The following is a 23,225-nucleotide window of genomic DNA, read 5'->3' as shown; positions in this document are numbered from 1 at the left end:
AGATAACATTAGACTCGGTGCGGTCCCATTGCCCCAAGCCTTATTCAAAGGAGAGGCAGGGGCCACATTTGATGATGGTGATTGAAAGGCCGCGTATGTCTCCGTGCTGAAAAGCTGCAGAGGCATCAAACGGTCGAAATGTGCTGCTCGAATGGTTTGGCAAGTTTGACATGTTGACCATTAAGGAGTTAAGCTCCAAGAAGGGCAGGCCCATTAGGGTGGAAATTACATTTAGATCGTCAAAAACTAACTAATATAGATGGGGCTCGGACAAGGGATTGGCCCAACTGAAATTTTGCTACCTAAATGTCAAGAATCACAGGTCCTACCAGCAGAACTAGAGTCATTCCCTTCCTTTCTGATGGTCAAGCTCAGGGAAGATCGCTCTTTCTGCTCCAATTGAAATTAGAGGCTGCCTAATGTCTGTTTTTAACTTGGCCTTGTCACCAAATTCCAATTTGACACTTCTCAGACAACCTCAAAAGAAAAATTTGTGAAGTCACCGTGCACATCTCAACACAATTAAACAAGACACTTTGCACTTGGAGAGTACATAAACCTACCCACCCAAACAGTACCTAAGTGGAGAATTGAAAGGGTTCAGCTTCTCTACACATCTAACGAAAACTCAAGAAAATACACTATTTGTACAACGCGGAATCACGACCAACCCAGGCATATGATAAATAAACAAATCACTTCATTGACCTGAGTGAAACATAACTAGCCAGACATAAAGGACATGGCTCGTCTAAAGTCCAAAGATCGAAGGGCCGACTCGGGGAAGGGCTTGCCACCAGGCATCCACAATCCACCACTGTGGGGCAGCAAAACCTGCTGCTGCCCACCTTGTGGCCCTTCTCCCACTCTGGTTGGCTCGTCGTCTTTCTTCTTCTTCACGAACTCAAAGAACTGTGCCACTTGGGATGCATACCTGACATTAGATAAATATAATTAACATCTATCTTTAGGGCATAACGAGCACACTCAATGAAGAAAAGTTTGATACAACAGAATGGTTCCACTTTTTCATGCTGAAAGCCATGAAAAGGAACAAATGAAGGTAAGATACACCAAGTTAAAATGAAGATTGACGTGAAAAAACAACATAGCAAACAAGTATTCCTAATTTAAAAGAAAAAACTTGAAGGGGAAGAACGGCACAGGGAAAAGAACACACTGAACAAAAAGAACAGCGAAATTTCCCGCCTCCCAATGCATGAAACAAGCAACTGCAAGGGATAACATAAGGATCTCGTTCATGAACGTAGAAAGAAACTTGCATGAGATGTTCAGTATGACTCAGCCTCAACATGTGGCGTACACGAAGCAGTAGGGGAAAATCACCACAAGCACCACCGTAAACCTTCAATATGTGGCATACATCATAAAATATTGATTAAGGGAAAGTGATCTTACTGCCTCTTGGCTTCAATGTCCCTGCTGAAATCAATGTTGGGCTCACAATCAAGGACCAAAGCAGGAACCTGCTCGAAATGAAGAGAACCGTTAGCAGAAAAAGCTTACACAATTCTGGTAAAGTTGAGAAAAATAGAGCATTGCTCATACCTTTTGAATACTGGAGTGCATATGATCACCCTCCAAATAGAAAACACGGTCCCTTATATCTGGATGTAACGAGTTGTCAACATGAAAAGGGGGTTTACTCACTGACAATACTCCATGCTTCCCACTTTCAAATGGGAAAAGCCAGCTCTCATGCTTATCGTGCAAGTCTCGTAGGTATTCCAGGGAGACTCCACCTTCCTCTGCTCTCTTCCGAAGCTTCATTCTCTTATGACAAGTATCGGGGCTTGCCCTCAGATATATAAAACCATCAGGGATGAGACCGGGCAAGCATGAGACAACTGGATCAAACCATGAGTCATAGATGCTGATCTCCATCTCACTCATCCACTTTGCTTCATGGACAGCTCTTACAAAGACCTGTAGTCAGCAAAAAGATTAGTTAATGCATCAGCATTCCAAAACAAGTTGGTCTTCATAGTAACTAGTACCTACGCAAGAAAAGGAACAGACTAAGAATCCAACTTCATCATTGTTTTTGCTTGCAATTGATCATGGGATTGATTGAGCTGTCAACCTTCCCAACATCCTTAGCATCATTTTTTTCAGATCAAGAGATTCTTGACGTACCATAGATATAGAGAGAAACACAGAGCTTTACAAACAGAAAAACTATGTATATCCCATTATCGGGTGATCTGAAAATAGAGGGGATTTTAAAAGTATTGGAACTCCTATACCTGTGGCTAGCTTATTGAGAGACAGACTTCTCTGAATATTCTATATCCTTTCTTTATGTTAATCTTTTACATCCATTGCACCCGTTGGTGCCTGTCTATCAACTTTTCGACTTGTGACAGAAAATAAACCAACAGTTTGCAGGCAACAGCCGACAACAGAATGACTGACTAAAGTTTGACAAAATACAAACCATTCTGTCACTGAAGACACTTCTCTCCATCAGTCTGAGTGGCTTGACCCCGTCAGATGATTCTCTCTCCTGCATAAACCTTGTAACAAACACATAATTCTGGAAAGTATAGGCATATCTTTCTGGATCTGCATAAAAAGCATCCAATACATTGAAGTGATCTGGCCCAACATCCTGCCACTTATTGATAGGTTCTGGAACCACCTCAACAAGGTCACGCAGCTCCAGCGTTTCATTAGCAATCCTTTGAAGGAATGTTGTCTTCCCAACGCTGATGTTCCCCTCAACACAGAAAGTGAGGCGTTTCTTCATTGCTGGCCTATTATCCATATCAGAATCCTTCAAGTCTTCCTCCACACTTTCTTTAATGTAGGTAGTGATACTCTCAGCATGGTTTTTGTGAATGATTCCAACAGAACCCTGTAAATACTCCACCATCTTCTCACTAGACTTCCCAAAGAACTACAAGTTAACACAGTCCTTATATCAGCAGAGAATTACATAGGGGCAAACAAAGGCTGCACTCCAACTATGTAAACCAAGATGTGAGCATTACAGTCGTAAACCCCAGGAAAGTACCTATGGTCATCATAAAGGATTCTTATGCACCACAATCAATAAACAACTGAAGTTAGAGACTTTGTCGAATCTTCAAAAGTAGACCTAAATATTCGGGAACATCACTGCCCCATGGCAAAGTTCAGGCTCACATAAAAATAAGCAGACTTGGATAAAACACGAACTATAAAATGCTGGCACGCAATAACTCAGAGAAAGTAAAGGAGCAACACAGCACGTCAAGCTAAAAAAAATGTAGGAACCATGAACATAAACGAAGCCCTGAAAGAACACACATGGGAGCATCTCACTCTGCCCCTCTAAACTTCACATTTAAAGGCTAAACGAGAAAGCCTAGACATGAAAATACTGTTTTAGCACCTTATCCCTGTACAACTGCTTGAGCTCAGCGACTCCAGCAATCCCCTTGTCCACCAACTTCCTCAGATTCCTTGGCCCGACACCCGGAATCGTCAGCAAATCCAAGTTACCAGCGACGCTAGCTGGCTCTTTCTGTCTCCTCTGCACTCTCGCCTCCTTCTCATCCGATACCAGTATATCCTTCTCGCTGAGACCCTTCTCAAGATTCTTCGAACCCTCGACGGCGGAAGCCGCGAACGACCCTTCCGAGCCCGTGTGGACCCACTTCGGCCACGACCCGCCCCGGCCTTCCTTGAACACGACCCAGGCCCGCGAAGGCGCTGTATTCTGAATGGAGCATCGACAGATTCTGCAGCTAGTGGAGTAGAAGCGAGAAGAGACATAGCCAGAGGGCTTCTTGGACAGAGCAGCCGCTAGAGCCAACCCGCCGGAGCCATTGGCGGCTTGGAGCGCACCGGGCGGCGAAGGCATTCTGTGTATGGGTGCGTTAAACCCAGAAAAGGGAGGGCTTTTATGGAAAGAGAAGCTTCTTGTGGCGGTGCTGGTCTTGAACTTAAACCCTAGAGTAATGGGAGGTTTGGCGGCACTACAGAGGAGGATAGGGCCAGAAGGGCTTCGGCTTAACAGCTTCTGCATCACGTCTTCGCATCTCACCGTGATTTCCTTCCTTTTTTCCCACTTGAACTTGAGAGAGAGAGAGAGAGGAGAGAAGACAATTCCCTTTCTTTCTTGAACTTGAACTAGAGAGGAAAGAAAGAAATTGCCCTTCTTTCTTGAACAAGAGAGAAAAAGAAGAGAGAGACAAAAGAGGCGGGAGATATTCAAGGTCTCTCTGCTGATAACGCCTATAGACAGTGCTGAGTATCCAGAGGAGCAAAAAGAGGCTTCACAGTTCGTTCGAAATTTGGTGCTGCCCAAAGGTTTGCTAGGGTTTTTCCAGAGGGGAAGGAGACAGACGACAGACGACAGACGACAGAATCGAGAATTTATGTTCATAAATTTTTGTTGGGCGAGAATGCGAACGATAGTGGAGGGAAATATTAGGGTTTTTTTTTTAGGATGGTCTGGGGTTCTGTGTCGTTTGGTTTGTCCCACAAGACCGGGATTAAGGGGAATACAGTGGGAATTAAATTAAACAAAAAGAGAAAAATAAACGGGCGGAATTTCTTTTACTTTAATTCTTTTTTTTTTTTTTTGGCCTCTTTGGTACAGAGAAAAATTGGGGGCAGAGTCAGAGACAAATCCGAGGCTTAGCCACAGAGAGGGAATTGGGGTTAATGAGATTTGGGTGGGGCCCACATTAAACATGTAATAAATCATGGGTGGTTGCAGTAATTAAGTGCTGTAAATGACAGGGAACGGGAGACTCGTGTCGTCCACTCGTTTGATTTTGAGGACCCCACGTGCGACTCTTCTGCTGTCCCCTACGCCTTTATGATATCATATTCAGTATGTTTTTAAACAAGACACAATTAAATTTGGTTTTATTTGACAGGTTAGCGGTCACAAAGACGTTTTCAAAGATTGTTCAGAGCAGAGGATCACTGTCTAGAATTAGATTTTGCTTAAATTACAGAAGCAGAGTGCATGGTGCGTCCTTGCTCATACCATTACATTTACCGAATGCTGTGTTTTTTTATTTCTAGTCTTTAACATCGGGATGTACCAAGTGTGTTTCTAAGATAATTTACATTAAGACTTCTCATACACAAATACAACCTGAGAAAGACTGGCTGGGACAACCTGATGCTGGAGAGGCGCCTCTGTATAAATCTTGTAGAAGCCATCTGACTCACTATTGTGCAATGCAGCTGCGGACCCGTATGATGTTTCGCATGAAAAATGTTGCCATACATGTAGGTTCTTTGTAATCTTCTGGTGTAGTTTCATATTCCGAGATCGAAGGTTGGAGAGCCGGCATGGTCAACACTTGGCTTTGGAATCGTCTCTTTCTTCTCCTTCGAGCACTCAGAACTGCGTTGGAGAAGCAATGTGGCTTGAGCTTCTAGGGCGTCGAGATCGACACCCTCGTAGAAGTGATCATCAGAGAAGAGGTCGAAATCGGCAGGAACTCCATTAGCCTGGTTCTGATGGACCGGTTCTTCATTTCCAGAATCTCCCTGAGAAAGGAATTCTCTCTCCAGGTTGATTGCGGGAACAGAATCCGGATCATGGAACCTCGATTTCCTCTTCAATCTTTCCACATCACTCCCCCCATCTGTTGTGGAAATACTTGCCATAGAAGGCCTCCTTTTCGGGATTCTCTCATGGCCTTCCGACAAGCTTTCAGCACTTCCGCCTTCAGACTGATTTTTCAGTCTGCTGCCGGGTGCATATAGAGAGTGCAGATTCTTTCCTGAAGAACTTGTGCTTTCACTCATCCGCCATCCATTTGGTGACTGACTTAGCAAAGAACGCCTGCTTTCAAGAAGAAAATAGTAATGGATCCATGACAGTCTATCAATATAAGAAAGAACAGTAGCCGCCCCACAATTCAGGGAACTACCTGGCTATGCGATGAAGAATTGGAAATTACATTTGATTAATTTACTTATCCTTGGCTAGCACAATACATACAAAATGGAACTTGGAACATAGAATAAACCAATATCAGAAACTAAACATGTACAGGGCTCTCTCATACATCAGGTCAGTCCTGAGTCGGCTGACCACACTTTGAACTTAAACCATTTAAATATTTCTATATCCATCTCTATTTGCTGCTGTCCTCAGCTGTATAGAAGAGCAAACACTCAGCATTTTTCTTTTTTTCTGTCGATTTCTAAAACTTCAGCTAGTTGCTTTGTATTTGAAATTATCGCACTTGATGAATACAAAAGGTTGAGCTTTGTTAGCCTTGAAAACACCCTGCATTTAAGTGCAAGTGATTAACTGATGTTATGTTTTTCAACTGAGCTGCTTCGCGAGATGCATAAAGATTTTCCAGTTCCCAGTTTTCTGCATGAAAGGTCTGAGGGACAGAAACCTTTCTAAGCAAATATTACTTCTTTTCCAAATTCTACTATTGATTTGCTGACGGAGTAGACTGAAAAACAAATGTCCAAGTTCTCCACATAACAGCACAGCGAAATTCCATTGCCTTCTTTTAATATGGCAATTGCAAGCCTAAAGTTTGCTAGATTGCCATGCATCCGCTTTCTGCATATCACCTCTTATAGATGCTGTGGGCATGCACAGACAGACACAGGAAGAGGGAGAAGAGAGAAAGACAGAGAGGAAAGGATGACCTGTACACTGCCATCATATCAACCGTACAAGTAATATCTTGAGTACTTGCTGCTGTCGGATTTGTCCCGTCATCTATGAAGCTATCCTCATATGTATCTCCGTCAAGGTCATCTTCTTCATCCTCAGATGCTTCAGCTCCAGAAGATACCCTAAGCAGAACCATATAGCAAGCAAGCAAATCAGTCAACATGTAATACAATAAGGTAATTGAACCTTAGTGTTAAGCTCTATGCAATAGCCTCCCCATTTATGTATGTAAAACAGACAGCAAAATGAACTCCTGTAAAGTAAGCCCATGCACTAGGAAAGATCAAATAGATCACCTATTTTTTCTCAAGATTTCCAATTTGTCTGGAGAACTTTTGTAATGTGGGGTGTTTATTATTTTGATTACTTCAATTGTCAAATGGATCTTAAGTCTTAACTAGTTTGGTTGCTGCAAGTTCTCATCCTGTAATCTTTATGTTGCACGACGTTCCTACTGATGGCCATGATAGGTACTTTTCAGTTGTCAACAAGTTTAAGGAGACATTAGGCACAAAAAGAAAAGTTTAGTATGACATATAAAGTATACACTATATATGAGCAGATTGGCTTCCACAAAAGGGAAAAATCTATCATCTTCCTTTCGTGTATCCAAAATTCAAATCTCGAAATCTAGAAAATTACCAACTCAGATAAAAAGAAGAATGGCCAATATGCAATCATTTCTTAGTCCAGCTCCTCTCCTTAAAGACTTTCTCTGTCTATAATTTACTGCCATGTTATATCAAATATCAACCAGAGCAATCCTGTTACAATAGCAACACATCAAAAGAAGTTGTTTGCTGCAAGCTTGGATAATTAGAGTAAATACTCACTCAGCTTCCTCTTCAATGTAGGCTCTGCCATTGTTGGTTGTCTTCTTTTCACCTAAAGTTAAAATGAACACCACGTTGGTAAATATGCATGTAGATCCATTAATGGTACATACGTTGAAGCACAATGACTTATAGCACGGTAAATGATAGAATGAAAGTTAGGATCCCAGAATTGAGAAACTGGACTAATGTAACAAAAATGCTTAAAAGGTCTGTTACCCTGGTTATAGTTATTTTGATTTTGAAATGTACTGGCCCCAGGAAAAGATCGATCAGATTCCACAATGGGGACAATGTCATTATCTTTGTGATTCAGGCCCCGCCTACGTACACAGTCTCCAACTCTTCGCAGCCTTCTGAGCTTCTTTCTACCTTTCACACTGTTTGAATTATTATTGGGAGTCAGACACCAATTCTTACTATGGCCGCTGGTGATATCATTTTCCGGTGTCATCTGATTGTCTGGAGAAGCATGGCCACATTTACTTTTGTTGGAACCATCCTTAATGTTTGCTAAGGGAGTTTGTATTCTGTTATATGTAGGGGAACCAGAAACAATTCCTCTGCATGAATCAAATTCTTTTATAAGTTCCCTCTTTTTCCCCTGACTTGACGACATAAAGAGGTGGTTGCTGCAAATGGGAGGCAAAACAAGATCTGGGATGACAAAGGCACTTTTGTCTTTACCATTTGATTCTCCTGCAAAGCCATATTGCCCACAACATTAATGTTGGTCGGAGGAAATTTCTAGTTGACAGATTTTAAGGAAAACAAATGGATAAAGAGAGATGTTAGGACACGTGATACCATTAATAGGAGATTCAGGAACAACTCCACTTTCCATGTAGTTCGTAAGTCGGGGACTGAGTTCTGCATCTTCCTCATCATCGTTACATGCACTGGCTAGAGGAAATGGCTCTTTGACTTTTAAGGCATCTGGTGTTCCATTGGTACCATCTCCTCCATCTGGCAATACTCCAATCACGTTTTCTATCTCAGTGTTCTTCATGTCCATAACTGTTGGTTCATTTTGCTGAGCTTCAAAGTCGAAAACTGTAGATACAGCCCGAGCTTCACTCTTCAGACATCTTGTCTGAGCAGAAGCTCGTTGCACAGAATCCCCAAATGGCATGCGTACTTCTTCTGATCTTTGAGCTGCAGCTAAGAAACGGCCAGAATCTTTCTTGGGGCATTTCAGGTATATGTCATCACTTTGTGTGACTTTTGGGGAAGGAAGTGAAGGAACAGACAAAATAAGGACATTTCCAAGATTGTCAACAGACACGAAATCTGCACTAAAGAGGTAAGAGTGCACTGGAGAACTTTTGCTAGCTATAGTAGACAAGCAATTGCGATCTGCATTTTCTGAGGTCTGCACAGGTGTGTCTGACATACTCCTTTGCTCATATATATCAGGACAATCATCAAAGTTCAGCAAATCTGTCAAAAGAATCAACACAAAAGCATTTTCCAAGCATGTAATTATCTGAAAGTGGAAAATTATGCATGTACATAAGAGATGAGGAAAAACAGAAATATGGCTATCATACGAACTCCTAATTTAGTCAATAAAATTTCTGGAAAACACTATACTCACTCCATAAACTAATCTAAGAGCACATAAGATGAAAACATGAATGCTATAAATGACCAATACAATACTCATTAAATCAACAAAGTTCTCAGAAGAAAATCAATGAGTACATGCGTACACACAGAGACTCAGATACAACCTACTGTGTGCATCTAGAATATACATGTTCACACACACTGACTCATACATACAACCTGCGGTGTGCATCTATTTAGGAAAGACAAAATGAGTCAATATGCAGCAACCTGCTGTAGCTATTTTTGTCCATGAACATGGTACAAACTATTTAATGAGGTTCTTGTTATTAGAATAAGTGTATGCACAAATATTAGATGCTATTAACAACAGCAACTCAGCCCATAACGTCAAATGACAGTTCTCCAGATTCTGATAGAAGTTCATGATGTCTTCCGTGTTTATGAACCCTCATACGTTCTACCCCTCTTGACAGTTTGTTCCCTCAGATAGTTTTGGAAAACTAGAAAGATCACACGCGCACGATGACAAACAACCATTGCTGAAAACTAAATGGACTGCTTCAATGGATCGTACGGTGGGTTGTATAGTTTTGTTGGGCTATATTTATTTCATTCCAGAACGAAAAACCTTCAAGTAGGCAACTCAAAAGAACATCTCATCCAGAAATTACTTAAATTGTAGATGGCTCTCAAACTACAATACCTTGACAACAGTTGTTGTGTTGTTCTAACGGCTTAGATCCATGTTGTTCAACTAAGAATTCTTTCTCCTGAATCAGATGCATGAATAAGTAACACTGGCAGAGAAAATAATGTACAACAATGGATTGATGGGACAGGAACAAACCTCAACAGGAAGACCTTCTTTATCTCTAGAAAACACTACTCCTTGCAAATGTTGCATCGCATCAATCATCATACCTGTCCTGCACGAATGCATGACTATGTGCACTCTACATGGAAAAGTCTGGAAGTGAGGAAAAGCAATAAGAGATGGTTTCCAGCTCTTTCCAGAATTGTTGAAATACTTGGCAACGATATCAGCTTCCGTGACAGTTAAATTCTTCTTCCACATTGGCATCTCAACAACATCATCATCTTTTACTTTCTTTCCACGAGGAACAAACTTTTCAATTGATAGCTCAACAAACTGGACATCTGGTTTGAAAATATGTGGAATCTACAAGAAGTGATATTTCCAAGTTATAGAATAACTGTGACATGGAAAAATTATGTAGTTCCAACTCAATAATATCTCACCATTCGGGGACTCAAATGGAAATTAAAACTTGCAATCCCTCCATTCCGCATGTGCTTACTTACTGCCTTGCTGTTAGCTTGCTTTCGTCTGTAACCCTTCAGCTCTGACCCCTCACAAGCTAACACTAGTAAACTTAGTCAAGGACAATTTGAGGCAAGCTTTAAGTAGTCAACAAACAATGATGATATAGGACCTCAAGAAAAGCAAAGAGAGAGAGAGGAGAAAGAAAACATTGGAATAAAGAATAAATAACGGATTGGCTTCCATATACCCCTTACATGAAAGTAACAAGCAACTTAATCATTTTTTAAGGCCAGAACAATACTCAACCTGGTCAATTGTATAAAAAAATGTCAAAGGATATCCACACGTCCATCATGTTTCCTTCCGGTTCTTCCCATGCGCTGCACCATACGTAGAGGTGAGACATTAGCATCAAAACATATTACTAGATCAACTTCCATGATATCAAGACCCTCTTCACCAATGGATGTGGCCACAATGACATTGTATCCACCAGCTCGAAATTTCTGCAGGGAAGCAAAGTCAGAATAACTCAAGGGTCATGAGAAGCAGCATATGATCACCTCATTACCTCCAGAACAGCCTGCTGAACCTTTTGTGACTGTCCCTTTAGTGATTTTCCTGTAAAAGAATGCCGATCAACAAATTGTTTGACATTGCCCACAATTCATATATCAGACTAATGCACATTAAAATTAGAAAAGCAATCTTCCATGGAAAAAAGGGTAGACGTGAGAAAATTCCATCCATCATAAGATTTCCCATCTCTAAGATTTGAACTGTCAGCTTATAATTACCACACTAATGGAGAGGAAATCCCGAAACAGAAACCAAGCATGAATGCAGTAATTAGAAGTCACAGTAATTAGAAGTCAACAAGTCCAAATTCCATGCTGTTCAACGGTGAAAATCAATGACAAAAGTTTGCCTTCTTTCATTTCTTCCCATGTTCATGATTGAGTATTATCAAGATACTAAATCAAAATCTAAATTTGCTACTTGCCAGGACTGGAAATTCAAATGAAAACCACAAATTTCCAACAATTGCATTTCAAAAAGAATATTTGATCCTTTCCTCCCCTTTAATCATATCATAAATGAATTCTTTTGATTTTGTGACAGTTATGAAACCTGTAACCCAGATTGTTACTGCAGTACACATATATAGCTCCTAACGAGCAAATCGTCACTACCCAATTATAAATCCTACTTCTCAAATAATGTAAAGAGAAAATGGCCTTATCAAGCAGTCAATAGATAGAAAGGAGGGAGAGGCCATCTTTTCAGTCCAGGTTATTCTCCAGATGACTCTAATTATCCATCAAGTAATTGGAGTGCCTCAAAGCTTTTTCGATGGAGAACCCACGTATCTTCGACGGAAGAACACTTCAGAGAGCGCATGCAATAGTACTCAAAGTTGGCCGTGATGATTTGAAATCGGCAAAAAGTGATGGCTTTCTTGCAGCAGTGCTAGTAGCATATATCCAGAAATGTTGCTGACTGACTGCTTGATATCTCTACCTCGACAAGCTACGCTTTTTGCATTTGCATTGCAACACATCCATATCCATTCATCGTTATTTCCCTTGTTAAGCGATTTCTCAATGTATTATGCAGAGAACTCGATCGTAAATCTTAATACTCGTGTTCATCCGACAGCTACTTCTTAGAAAAGTTACCTCATAATTTAAAAATGACAAAGTGAGTGCTAAGCAAAAAGACATGGATAAGACATAATTCCTAGAAATCTCATGGTGGCAAAGTAACATATTCTTAGGGAAAAATAAACCTGAACTTTGACCAACAAATTGTGCTGCTTTGACTATATCCCCAATGTTTGACAATGCATCCATAATGTCCCTGAATCAAGTATAATTAAGAGATACAGCAAAAGAAGTCCCCTTAAAAAATGAGATGAAGTAATTTCAAGAGATACTGCAACAAGCAACAAGACGCCCATAGACATTTTACCTGACACTTCCCCTAAAGTTTGAGAAAATGATAACCCTTGACTGTTGAGGATCATTTTTTTCTGCAGACAACAATAGGCATCATATTGAATCCCAGACTGTAAGATCCATAATTGGATACATGAAAGATATCGCAAAAGAACATTTCCTAGGTTATAAGGTCTGTTGTAAGCTAACAAGATGCCTGTGCCATCTGCTCAAAGACCTTTGCAGATAAGCTACAGCAATAGCATCGGTCTCTGTAACTGTTATGTAGTTTGATCATCACATTTGTCAAATAATACCTCTTCTATCATCAACCGATTAATTAATAATTAACATTTTATAGTGAATTATAGATGATGGTAGAAGCTAGACAACTAGCTGCTAATTAGAAATGCTTCTAGTTTCCATTCACTAATTTGCATAGATTATTTTCTCCGTGTCGCTTGTGGTATCAGCAAAGACAATCGGAACTCAAATTGATATTAGCGAACAATCCTGTTAAACTTTGTATGATTTCTTCTTGGCATATGTTCCTGCCAATGCCCTATTTCATGGTATGATGAGACGGCGGCACTACACATCTAAATGAAATTTCAGAGTGCATAACCAATGGTAACTTAAGAGTAATATAATTAGGAGATTTGGTCTAAATTGTAATTGAAAAATTGGAGATGTAAATAGCAATAAAGACAACTTAAGAGTAACAAACAGCAGTTACAAGAAGGAGCAAAGAAAAGGAAAAACCCCAATAGTAATATTTAATTCTCTAAAACTTTCCGATTGCATGACTATCGCAAATCTGTAGTTTATCAACATTCACTCTATACAGATTCAAAAACTGAAAACTAAACATCAAAAAGGATCAACCAATAACATAATCTAGCACATCACTGGCAAAAGGCAAAAGTATATAGGTGGTATAATTCAAGTACTTGCAAATTTAAAGAATACCGTGTTCACGTACTGAAGTGGTCAATCAACACTTCTAACATTTTTGATATCTTTGGATTAGGTGCGCCATGAGATAAGCTTTGCTGCATTAAGAGTTTCGCTTTATTAATATCTTCATTTCTACTCATCAAGCTCGCAAAAGACCTGCAGAATTTAAATAGAGTTCAGAAATATGTTCTATTTTATCTCAACATTTGACACTATACCATGGTAAAAATGGCAACTGTGAGATGATGGTTGTAATTTGCTTAAAACTTGTACAATTCTGTCATTAGAGTAAGTGAAAAAAGGATCATAACCCGTGTAAGCGAATAAAAGCAAGATACAAGGAGATATATACTGTTATCTCGAATAGATATTCCTCTCAGATGATCAATTAAAGTGGACAAAATGTTTACTGCAGAAGCAAATCAGAGGGTCTCACTATGATTTCACCACCTGCAAACCCATCCTCATATGAAGGCTGCTATGTTTATTCTTCCTTAATTTGTCATGTACATAGAAAATGCAGGTAAGGTTAATAAGAGAAAAGAAAATTTCATGACCAATAAAAGCCTGGTGCCACTGCACCAAGCTTATCATACCACAGGTCACCACCTGTGTTCAAAACTCGGTAAGCAACAAGTGGTTTTCTACCACTTGTGGGGCATAAGTGGTTGTCAACCAATAGAAGTTTGGTGCAGTGAAACCAAACTTGCCATACAACGGGTGACCACACGTGTTCAAAACTCGGGAAGCAATAAGTGGTTTTTGACCACTGGTGGGGCATAGGAGGGTTTTTATGGGGTGTCAAGTAGAGAACAAAAAACAAATTTAACTAAGGGGTCATATCCACTCAAGAGCCACATTTTTTAGAATCCTATTCTATAATTGGCTAAATGTGGGAGAGAAGGGTGTACAATCTCGTACCATTCTTAAAAATACTTTTGAACACTCAGGGCATTGCAGGTATATGTAACTGTCATCTACATCCAAAAAGCTCTACGTCTCTAGAGAATAACAAACTAAGGCAGCATGCCTCCAAGAGCAAAGAATTTTCATCTTTTTCGCAACACATAAATAAATCACACACATGAACCTTGCCATACCCCTGGTGCAACTTTTCTTCAAGCATCTCGTAGGCTGGCCTTATGCCATGGCTTGAGAGCAATTTGCGAATGTGATAAAGAGTGATAAGGGCTCCAAAAAACCTTTCAACCTCTCCATATTTCACTTGCGAAAGTTCAGGCGGAGGTGCTTGACGAAATTTATCCCTTGAAGTAAGCAAGTCTGATGGACTCAACTGCGAAAGTTTAAAAGATTATTGTCATGTGCATTCGGGGAATAATGAAGAATGACAGTAACTAAGGAAAAGCAAAAGTTAAGCCGGGCAACACACAGGAGAAAATCAAATGTAACCCACACAGAAGGGGAAAAAAATTGCGATGAAATTTTTTAAGGAAATGTACATTTTTTAAGCACTTACCGAGGCATACTTTCCTGAAAAACTTGTCTATCATGCGCAACTTCTTAAAGCAAGCAATCAGAACCTAATCAATAATATCTTATCCGAGAGCAGAAGGGGCACCATTCAAATCCAAAATGATAATGGTCAGGAAGCCTCTGTTTCCAGCATAATAGCTATCATCATTCACAAGACAATACTCATTCATCATGTTCAGCCGTTCAATATCTCCATAACAAGCACTAAGGATGATGCAAGGTCAAACATACTTTTTCACTTACACAAACGCCCCACTAGTTATCGCCATTCCACAGAACGGAAGTTTTAAGTTACATTTCTATGTTAGAAAGTCCAACTCAAAAGCTTAAGCCGATAGGTGGAGGGAGACCACATGAATATAAAGAGCATTTAGAACCCGTGTCAAGCGATGTAAAATAATACTTCAACACCTCCTCTCACATACAAGCCGGATTACGAGTGGCATATGGAATTTTGACTATGCACATTCACGTGGAGTTTTGACCACGCACATTCGCAAAGGCATAATATCGGCTCTAATACCATATTAGAAATTCCAACCCAAAAGCTTAAGCTGAGGTGGAGGGAGACCACATGAATGTAAAGAGCATTCGGGACCCGTTGTCAAGCGATGTGGGATAATACTCCAACAATCTATAACTTATGGGCAATCTAAGAGTAGCATAAAGGAGTTTACAAGATGCCTTAGGCCATCTCTCCCTCAATAAGGTATGTTTCATATCTTCTCCAAACAAATTCTAGAGAATAATGATCGTGTAAAATCCATCTTAGTAATTAAATCAAATAAGATATAGAATAAAAATACAGCAAGAAAAACATGAAACTAAAATCCTACTACGTAGTGTTCTGCATAGCAAATATCTTAAAACAAAAACAAAAAGTTTAGATCTCGGACAACATTGTTATACAGATCTTAGTTATGTTATCAATCATATATCCACTGCACTCTGTGACAAAGATCTCGTAATTTATCCATTTTTAAAAGTAGAAAGGGCAGTTGAGCATCACAAAAGGTAGGGGACATCACAAACTTCCGGGATTTTCGTCATGGGATTTTGATAGTGTGCCAGCATGTTGACAATCTGTGCCCCCAATAAAGTTCAACGGGTATAAAGGGAAACATTTTTTTTGGTCAGATTACAAAGTCAAACATTGGAAACACAAAAATGGAGCAATATACGAAATTTGAATTTGTGTTAGCTCATAAGGTGTCTATGGACTATGGACATGTAAAGTAGATCGAATCATACAGCTTGATAATCCCGATTCAGCAGTATGCCCATTGCATTAAGACGAGCTGCATAGATGCGGATGACCTTCAAAAGCAAATCATTTATCTCGATAGCTTCTTTGCCCATAGCTACCTGGTGGCATTAAAGAAAGTATAAGTCAGCACATATATGTTCAAGAATAAACAAAATGACAGACAGTAAATTATATACCTCAATCAACTCTAGTTTTCTGTCATGAACATATGGGCTGACATCAGGGTCGCTTTCGTTGCGATATTCAAGGGTTGATATGATCAAATTGTCAATTACATGCTGAATGGTCTGGTGCTTTGCTGACAATTGCCTTATGTAAGAATATGAGTAACCTATTGTTACATTCTAAAACATATGTAAACAGTAGTCACAATACTTACATCCTGGTGTCGCTGTTAAAGCTAATATCCTCAGCTGCACAGGTCGGGCTATCAACTGGAAATTTCGAATATAAGCCTTCTATCCTTTCACAAAAGATGAACCTAAATGCACTCTTGAACAAAATACATGTACTCTATCTCCTGGAAAAGATAATACCAAAAATTTCACCAAGAATTAGAAGAAAGGAAGACTAACCTCTCTAACGACAACACAATACGAATAGTTTCCTGAGGCCCGATGGGCCTCGTCAATCACCAGGCAGACCAGATACTTCACCAAACATGTGCCTGCAAAAACTCAAACTTATTAGCAAGATAAATTTCAACAACAGAAACTGAAGAGCCAAATCTAGCAACCTACGAATGATTTTCCTAACAACATAAGAACTAATAATCAAAATATTATGCTACTAACATGTGCAGCCACAAAAGTTCCCAAAAGTTTATGTAGGCTCAACTAAAATGCACAAGGAACAATCATTTTCACGCTAGGCATTGAAATGGCATATGCTTCGTGCACTTCAAGAGTACTTAAGTTTAGTGCAGACAACTATCATATGTGAAATGCTAGATGGTCATGCCAACAAACAGAAACTCCAACACCATAACTCCAAAAAGCAATATAAATATTATCTTACCAAAAGTGAAGCTATTACATGCAAATGATAAACACAGAGAGAGAGAGAGAGAGAAGATTATCTAGGTAATTATACATGTCCTCTGAATTGCCTTCCACAGTTTAAATTCCAAGATCAAACATCCATTAAAATGGTATTTATGGACTTTGCCACTTCAAATGTAAAATAGAAAGTGAATGAGATGGCTAAATTGCAAAGCTTGTACAAGCATACAATATACCTGCTATTAATTTATTCCCTCCAGCTTATAAGGATCAACTTATAATCTCGGGCTTTACTTCAACCAACCATTGATTCCTTCTACTTCATTCATTCAAAAGTATGAGTAATCTAAACCTGTAACAGAACTTACTTATTTTGTCTAACTTAAGAGGGTACACTTCAATGTTAGAGATCCATTAATTCTCATTTGGCAGACTCGAAAAGTAGCTTTAACAAAGACTCATTTCAAAACCAATTTCAAACAATAACCCTGTTCCACTTCCACTCGACGTAAGAGCTTCGAGACAGGATGGATTCCTTATTGGCTTCAACTTATGTGGCTTAAGGTGGACGTCTTAAGAATTTTGCATCTATATTACCATTTCTTTCACAAACTTATTTTTAAGTACTACAATGTACATTCCTCAAATCATGAAAAACATAACACCGACACTGAGAGATGAAAGCAAGGGGAACGAATGGGATCCAAAGTTTCAACCTAGAATGATACTTAGCTAGATATGATCTCACTTTGAAAATTCGTGCAAAATTTACCCAATTCTACTAAGGACTCAAATACATAGAATCCTGATAGGTCATTGAGTCAGCTTGACAAACTATAAATATCTCCCTCATCAGCATTAATCCCAAACATGGTATGTGATAGCAGCTTCTAGAGACACACCAGATTGAATATCTTTCTCTAGCACTTGAGGAGTAACAAAAAATACTCGTTTACTCTTCCAAAAGTGAACTCTTTTATCAGGGCTCATCTGGCCAGTCATGTCGATCGTCCATTCCTGCAATATTTTTCATATGAATAGGACTTTGACAAGTCAGTAACAGTGAGTCTTACAGAGAGTAAACGCAGAACCTAACCTGTGGTATTCCGACAATATTATGGCATGCTTCTATTTGTTGTATCACAAGTGGACGAGAGGGAGCAGTGAAGACTATTTTCCCTACCATGGAAAAAAGAATTGCAAGAAATGGTTAATGATGCCCATATACAGCTGGTAACGTGGAAGCAATGTTTTAAAACCTGACCAGCCAGTTCAACCAATTAGACTGGTTTAATGTGAGGGACAAATTAAAATGTAATTCTGGCAGACAATGTTATCGAGCAATATGACCAAGCATGAAAATTTTCCGAGCAGAAACTAAAAATGTTTACTTCTTGAAAGTGGTTGCTAATCAGTCATTTGCCCCAGGAAAGGCATGGTGAACCTAAAACCTTCTTGCCCCCACCCTCATCCTCTTCATGAGCACATGAACTTAAAACTTGCAAAATATATGGATCAATAACCAGACAGTGGTGTTGAAGAACAGTAATACGATCGTATTACCTTCGGGGAACCATCTGAAATAGTTAAACATCACGACTGCAGCAATAAGTGTCTTCCCAAGTCCAGTCGGCAATGCGACCAAAGTATTCGAAAAAAGTGCAGTCTTTGCTATAGAAAACTGATAATCGCGAAGTGGCACATTCACTGCAACCAAAGAAAAAAAATAGTTTGGATTTCAGGGCTACAAACAAAACCTGAATTTGATAACTTTGCTTCTGACAAATTATGACCCGCATAAATCGAAGCCAAGTTCCACACCAAAGGACTTTATGCCTTCAAGGAAGCAAAGAGTCAAATTCACAGACTATAGTTGGATTCAAAAAACAGCGCAATTCGTACACTTAAACTGCTGTCTAACACAGGAACAACAACAAACACATTGAAGAAAAAATAAAAGGCAAAAAGAGAATTTCCATTTTAAACTTATCGGCAAAAGCACACCCTATCAATTCAACATTCTACCACATCACTCATCCAGCAAGTCTTGATATTTTACATTACTTCAACTAACAACAAATATTCCGACAAAAAATAAACTAACAACAAATAATGCCCGGCAAATACTAAGGAAATGTGCCCGGGAAGGCAGCGCCAAGACAGTTGCCGAGTAGCGAGCTCCAACCATAAAGAATGATATAAAAATAAAATGGAAGATGTTGTTTCAAGAAACAACATAATGTTGATGATCAATAACCCTGCCCCGACACCAAGGAAACCAAACGGACAGAACAAAGAAGTCTTTGATTTAACCCAATCGAAACCTGGGTATATCCAAGTTTTGGCTGCCTCGGGATCAATTTCGACGCAGCTCGCTGCATCATTACAGTCGACCCGGATTTGCTCCCCAACCCGAATCGCCAAATTGTCCGGGTCGGTTCTCGTCAAGGATCTCCCTATGAAGTTATCGAGCGTCGATTGTCGAGAAACCCCATTGCTTTTCTTGCTAAACAAGCGAGGAACCTCCGCATTATCCAAAGCGGGGAACGCGACGTGGGGGGTTTTAAATGGGTCCGAAGAAGCGGACGATCTTGAGCTCTCGCAAGCCGCGTCGATTTCTCTGACAGCCGCATCCCAGTCGAAATCCTAGAGAGAGAGAGAGACGAAGGTCAATCAGTTGGATGCTGAACAAGGAGAACGAATGCAACATTGCAGTTAAAGAGTTCAGAACATCAAAGAGAGGAGAAGAAAAAGAAGGGACGCACGTCGTCTTCCTCGTCGTCGACGATTACATGAGGAGCGTTTGAAGTCATGACAATGGACCGTCAGTCAGACCCAGAAGGCACGGGGAGAGAGAGAGAGAGAGAGAGAGAGAGGAAGGAAGTGAGTGCGTGTGTGGCGGCAAAAACTTGAAAAGACGATTGAATTCAGAGGGAAGGAGAAAGACGAGATGGGACATGGGCTGCTCGAAGTCATAGCCTGGCCCATATTATTATCCCTCGTGAGCCATTTTCATACAAAGATGTACAGCTTCTTCAAGCTTAAGCATCTTTTATCTCCTAATTACAAAAAGCAGATCATAAAGACAACAGCAAAACTCCTGCTCACCAGTTGGATGGCAAGATTGCACCAATTAACTTGATTCTCATCGTTAAACAATCGTCCTCTTTTCTAATTGAAATTCAATTACTTCTTTGTTCAGCCTCTCACTCTCTCCGATCTTCACATCGATGACGCTTAGAAAACTGTGTTCGCTTTTGAAGAACTAAACAATAAATTGGGCGGTTCCTATGGTCTTCATTTGTACATTTTCAGGTTCACTTATATCCATACATCTTAAATACCAAATAATAAACCGAATAAGATACGAACATATCTGACTTATATATTTTAGGCAGAAATCTAGACCATAAAACGCAATTTAAGCCCATGAAGTAGCCTGCGAGCCCGACCCATCTATCACGGGCTTTCCGGATCCGCAGATCAACCGGAAATGTATCGCATTTTCGCCTCAATTCTCTGCAAAAGCCGTCGCAGAACATAGGGAGAGAGAGAGCGAGAAGAAGCGAAGAGGACAGAGACCTGTCTGAGACTGGTGGTGATTGATCGTTTGCAAGAGTCATTATGGCGTTGAGTAATAGCTTGAGATCTGCATCGAAGCTTCTAGCTTCTTCTTCTTCTTCTTCATCAGCCTCGCTTCTTCCGAGATCAGGTTCGCCAGTGACCCTCCGAATCGCTCTCTCCAAGCTTCCTGTCGTCCTGTTTTCGTGCTTTTTCACTTGAAAATGGATCGGGTGAAAGGATTTTTATGGTCAAGTTCTTGGATTTAGTGATTTTGACCGGTTCTGAGATTCGAACGAGGAAGAGATGAAGATCTTTGTTAAAATAGTCCGTCTCTCTGTACGATTGGCCTCCCATGGTTTCACTTTGGCGGTAACGTTGTGCTGTGATAGGAAAGAGAGCTTAATCGTACTCAAAGATTGTAAGGATATGCTATAATATGGAGTTTGGATTATCATCACTTAGGGTTTTGGATATTTGCAGTTTTATTTTTAGATTATTGATGGTATGGTGGCGTCTTTGAAACCTCACGCCCCTAGATTTTAGAGCCTTTTAAAGAGGAATGATGTATCCTGGGAAACTTTTTATAGAGTGGAATTGAGCTTTAGCGTGCATAGGATGTGGACTTACTCTGATTGATTGTTGACATTTGGATTAGGTAAAGCGAAAGCTATGACATTGATGATCCTGAAAACTTACTTACTTTTGCTAAGTTCGCATACTGCTGATGATGAGCAGAGACATTTTGGCAAATTTTGGTTTTTGACTTATTTAACAGTGGGGGTGTAGATTGCAGGGAGTTCTATTATGTGTACGCATTTGACGTCTTCCTTTAGTTCATGTGTATTTATTTGATGGACAAATGCGTACATTCTGGCAAACTTTGGTCTCTTACCCCCTCATCTAATCAAGTGTAAATTGTTTGACATGTTCATTCAATTGCCGGGATGCTACTCCTTTTCAGTACATTTTGTGTGCCCTTACTTGCCCTGAGTGCACAATACTTTGCAAAATCAGTACTTTTACTTTACTCTTATTTTTGGTTGTGCTTGCATGTACCCGTGACATGCGGAATCATGCTCAATTTCTTCTATCCTAGTTCTGTTTAATCACAAGCTCATCAGGGTTGACGGCTGCTCAGTGCCTTATATGTATGCATAGGAATACATTTTGATCCTACTAACTGCTACTAGATGTCATGGGACTGTATTCAGAAGTTTCTTTGCATGTGGAAAAATGCATAGAGCTTTTCCATTTTGTTTTCAGCTGGTTTAATCTCAGTTGCACATGCCTGGTGTTTCTTATTTTAGCGGGTCGAGGAGCTTGCCTATTGCAATGTGTCGGGTGGGGAGCAAGAGAGGGTTGGATTGGTGAGCCAGTGGGGAATCATGACCACTGCCGCTTTCACTCATGATTCCATTGTTGGTCAGAGCAATCATTTAGCTGAGCTTTGGCCTCAGAGTTTCAAGATAGTTTCTTGAATGATCATTAACTTTAAAACAAATCTCATTTGGCTGTCTTTATTAACATGGTGGGTAGTGTACTTGGTCGATCTAACTATGTCCTTGCTTTATATTTTAACTTGAAAAGAAATCTCATTTCCTCAGTGTTTAGAATACGACAGATAGTATAAATGATTGGATGCATCATCAAGACCAACTTGCAATTTTTAGCCCTTGTGATTGGTGCATTTCCTTTTTTGACAGTCAGCAGAGAAATCCACTCAACTGGGGTGAAAAGGATGGGAGGTGGGCATGCACATGGCCATGACGAGCCTTACTACCTTCATGCCAAGCATATGTACAACTTGGACAGGATGAGTCATCAAGCGCTGAAGATGTCTCTTGCTGTTTTTACTGCCTTCAGCATTGGGGCCGCTGTGCCCGTCTATGCTGTCATTTTTCAGCAGAAAAAGGCTTCTTCCGGTTAAGACTTGGTAAGGCCTTGTCACTGCAATAATGACTTCTTTGCCCAGTGCCCAAGATAGTAGGCCTTTGCCTGCTGGTATGGTTTTAGTTGTTTCCCTACTGAATATTGTGTCTTTTTGTTGGTTTAAGCTTTTAAAGTCTCCTCGGTTGGAAGGCCTTGAATAAGTTTTTTGATTTGGCCATGCTATTGATATATCGGTACATACATTTCCTGAGTAATATCTGTTTATTTTTGTTGTCTGCTCATGTGTTTTGGGGAAGAGAGGATAGCTGTTCCAATTTTTTCTTGTACATGCTTGATTCTAAGAGTTGTGCTGAATGAAATGTGCAGGGCCTCTGCATATATATAAAGGGGATGCATGAAAAAACTTGTCGAATTGAAAAGACTAAAAAGTGTACAGCAACTTTTGGGTGGTATGTCAAATAGAACCGTGATTCATGCATTTTGTTACCTCACTTCATGTTAGCTAATTGCCCTTCTCTTAAGACATTAAAACTCTCGAGACCAAGGATCGCAGTTAGGTAAGGAAACCCTTGTCCAGTTTTAGTCTTGGACTTCTTGCCCAAAACCTGAAGCGGAGCTGAGTGCTGAGCGCTCCTTTGGTTTCACTTGCGGGAATTTATCGAGATGACTATCAACGTCTATGCCCAGAGCATTTGGTCAATCTGCGCTTTCTTCGGCCAGATTCTATTAATCTTATGGTTGCCCGCTTTGTT

At 40.0% G+C, this 23,225-nt stretch overlaps 3 protein-coding genes across 5 annotated transcripts; 1 reads left to right on the top strand and 2 right to left on the bottom strand.

Moving 5' to 3' along the window:
- Nucleotides 1-513: 513 nt before the first annotated feature.
- Nucleotides 514-4,522, bottom strand: LOC115739506. The gene is made up of 5 exons (XM_030672636.2): nt 3,398-4,522; nt 2,459-2,920; nt 1,570-1,947; nt 1,420-1,487; nt 514-934 (listed from the first exon to the last, which is right to left on the bottom strand). Exons 1-5 carry the CDS (start codon nt 4,391-4,393, stop codon nt 724-726), a joined length of 2,115 nt encoding a protein of 704 aa, XP_030528496.1. The 5' UTR covers nt 4,394-4,522; the 3' UTR covers nt 514-723.
- Nucleotides 4,523-4,956: 434 nt separating this feature from the next.
- On the bottom strand, nt 4,957-19,930 carry LOC115739492 (DEAD-box ATP-dependent RNA helicase FANCM). Of its 3 annotated transcripts, XM_030672605.2 has the most exons (23): nt 19,785-19,930; nt 19,344-19,665; nt 18,583-18,726; nt 18,116-18,198; nt 17,922-18,036; nt 16,594-16,685; nt 16,398-16,452; nt 16,195-16,316; nt 16,003-16,116; nt 14,358-14,551; nt 13,283-13,413; nt 12,335-12,395; nt 12,153-12,223; nt 10,935-10,984; nt 10,704-10,869; nt 10,339-10,466; nt 9,926-10,258; nt 9,782-9,848; nt 8,314-8,946; nt 7,726-8,205; nt 7,507-7,558; nt 6,646-6,795; nt 4,957-5,815 (listed from the first exon to the last, which is right to left on the bottom strand). In XM_030672605.2, exons 1-23 carry the CDS (start codon nt 19,830-19,832, stop codon nt 5,284-5,286), a joined length of 4,143 nt encoding a protein of 1,380 aa, XP_030528465.1. In that variant the 5' UTR covers nt 19,833-19,930; the 3' UTR covers nt 4,957-5,283. The 3 variants fall into 3 exon arrangements, with proteins under 3 accessions (XP_030528465.1, XP_048129924.1, XP_048129925.1); XM_048273967.1 differs by lacking the exons at nt 17,922-18,036; nt 18,116-18,198; XM_048273968.1 differs by lacking the exons at nt 18,116-18,198; nt 19,344-19,665; nt 19,785-19,930 and having other exon boundaries at nt 18,583-18,712.
- Nucleotides 19,931-20,564: 634 nt separating this feature from the next.
- Nucleotides 20,565-22,748, top strand: LOC115739573. The gene is made up of 2 exons (XM_030672732.2): nt 20,565-20,731; nt 22,287-22,748. The coding sequence occupies exons 1-2, from the start codon at nt 20,644-20,646 to the stop codon at nt 22,508-22,510; spliced, it is 312 nt and encodes a 103-aa protein (XP_030528592.1). The 5' UTR covers nt 20,565-20,643; the 3' UTR covers nt 22,511-22,748.
- Nucleotides 22,749-23,225: the final 477 nt, after the last annotated feature.

This window comes from Rhodamnia argentea, chromosome 2, assembly GCF_020921035.1.
Source record: "Rhodamnia argentea isolate NSW1041297 chromosome 2, ASM2092103v1, whole genome shotgun sequence".
NCBI classification, from domain to species: Eukaryota; Viridiplantae; Streptophyta; class Magnoliopsida; order Myrtales; family Myrtaceae; genus Rhodamnia; species Rhodamnia argentea.
Note: the sequence above shows the minus strand (reverse complement) of the source record. Positions and strands in the feature narration are given on the sequence as shown.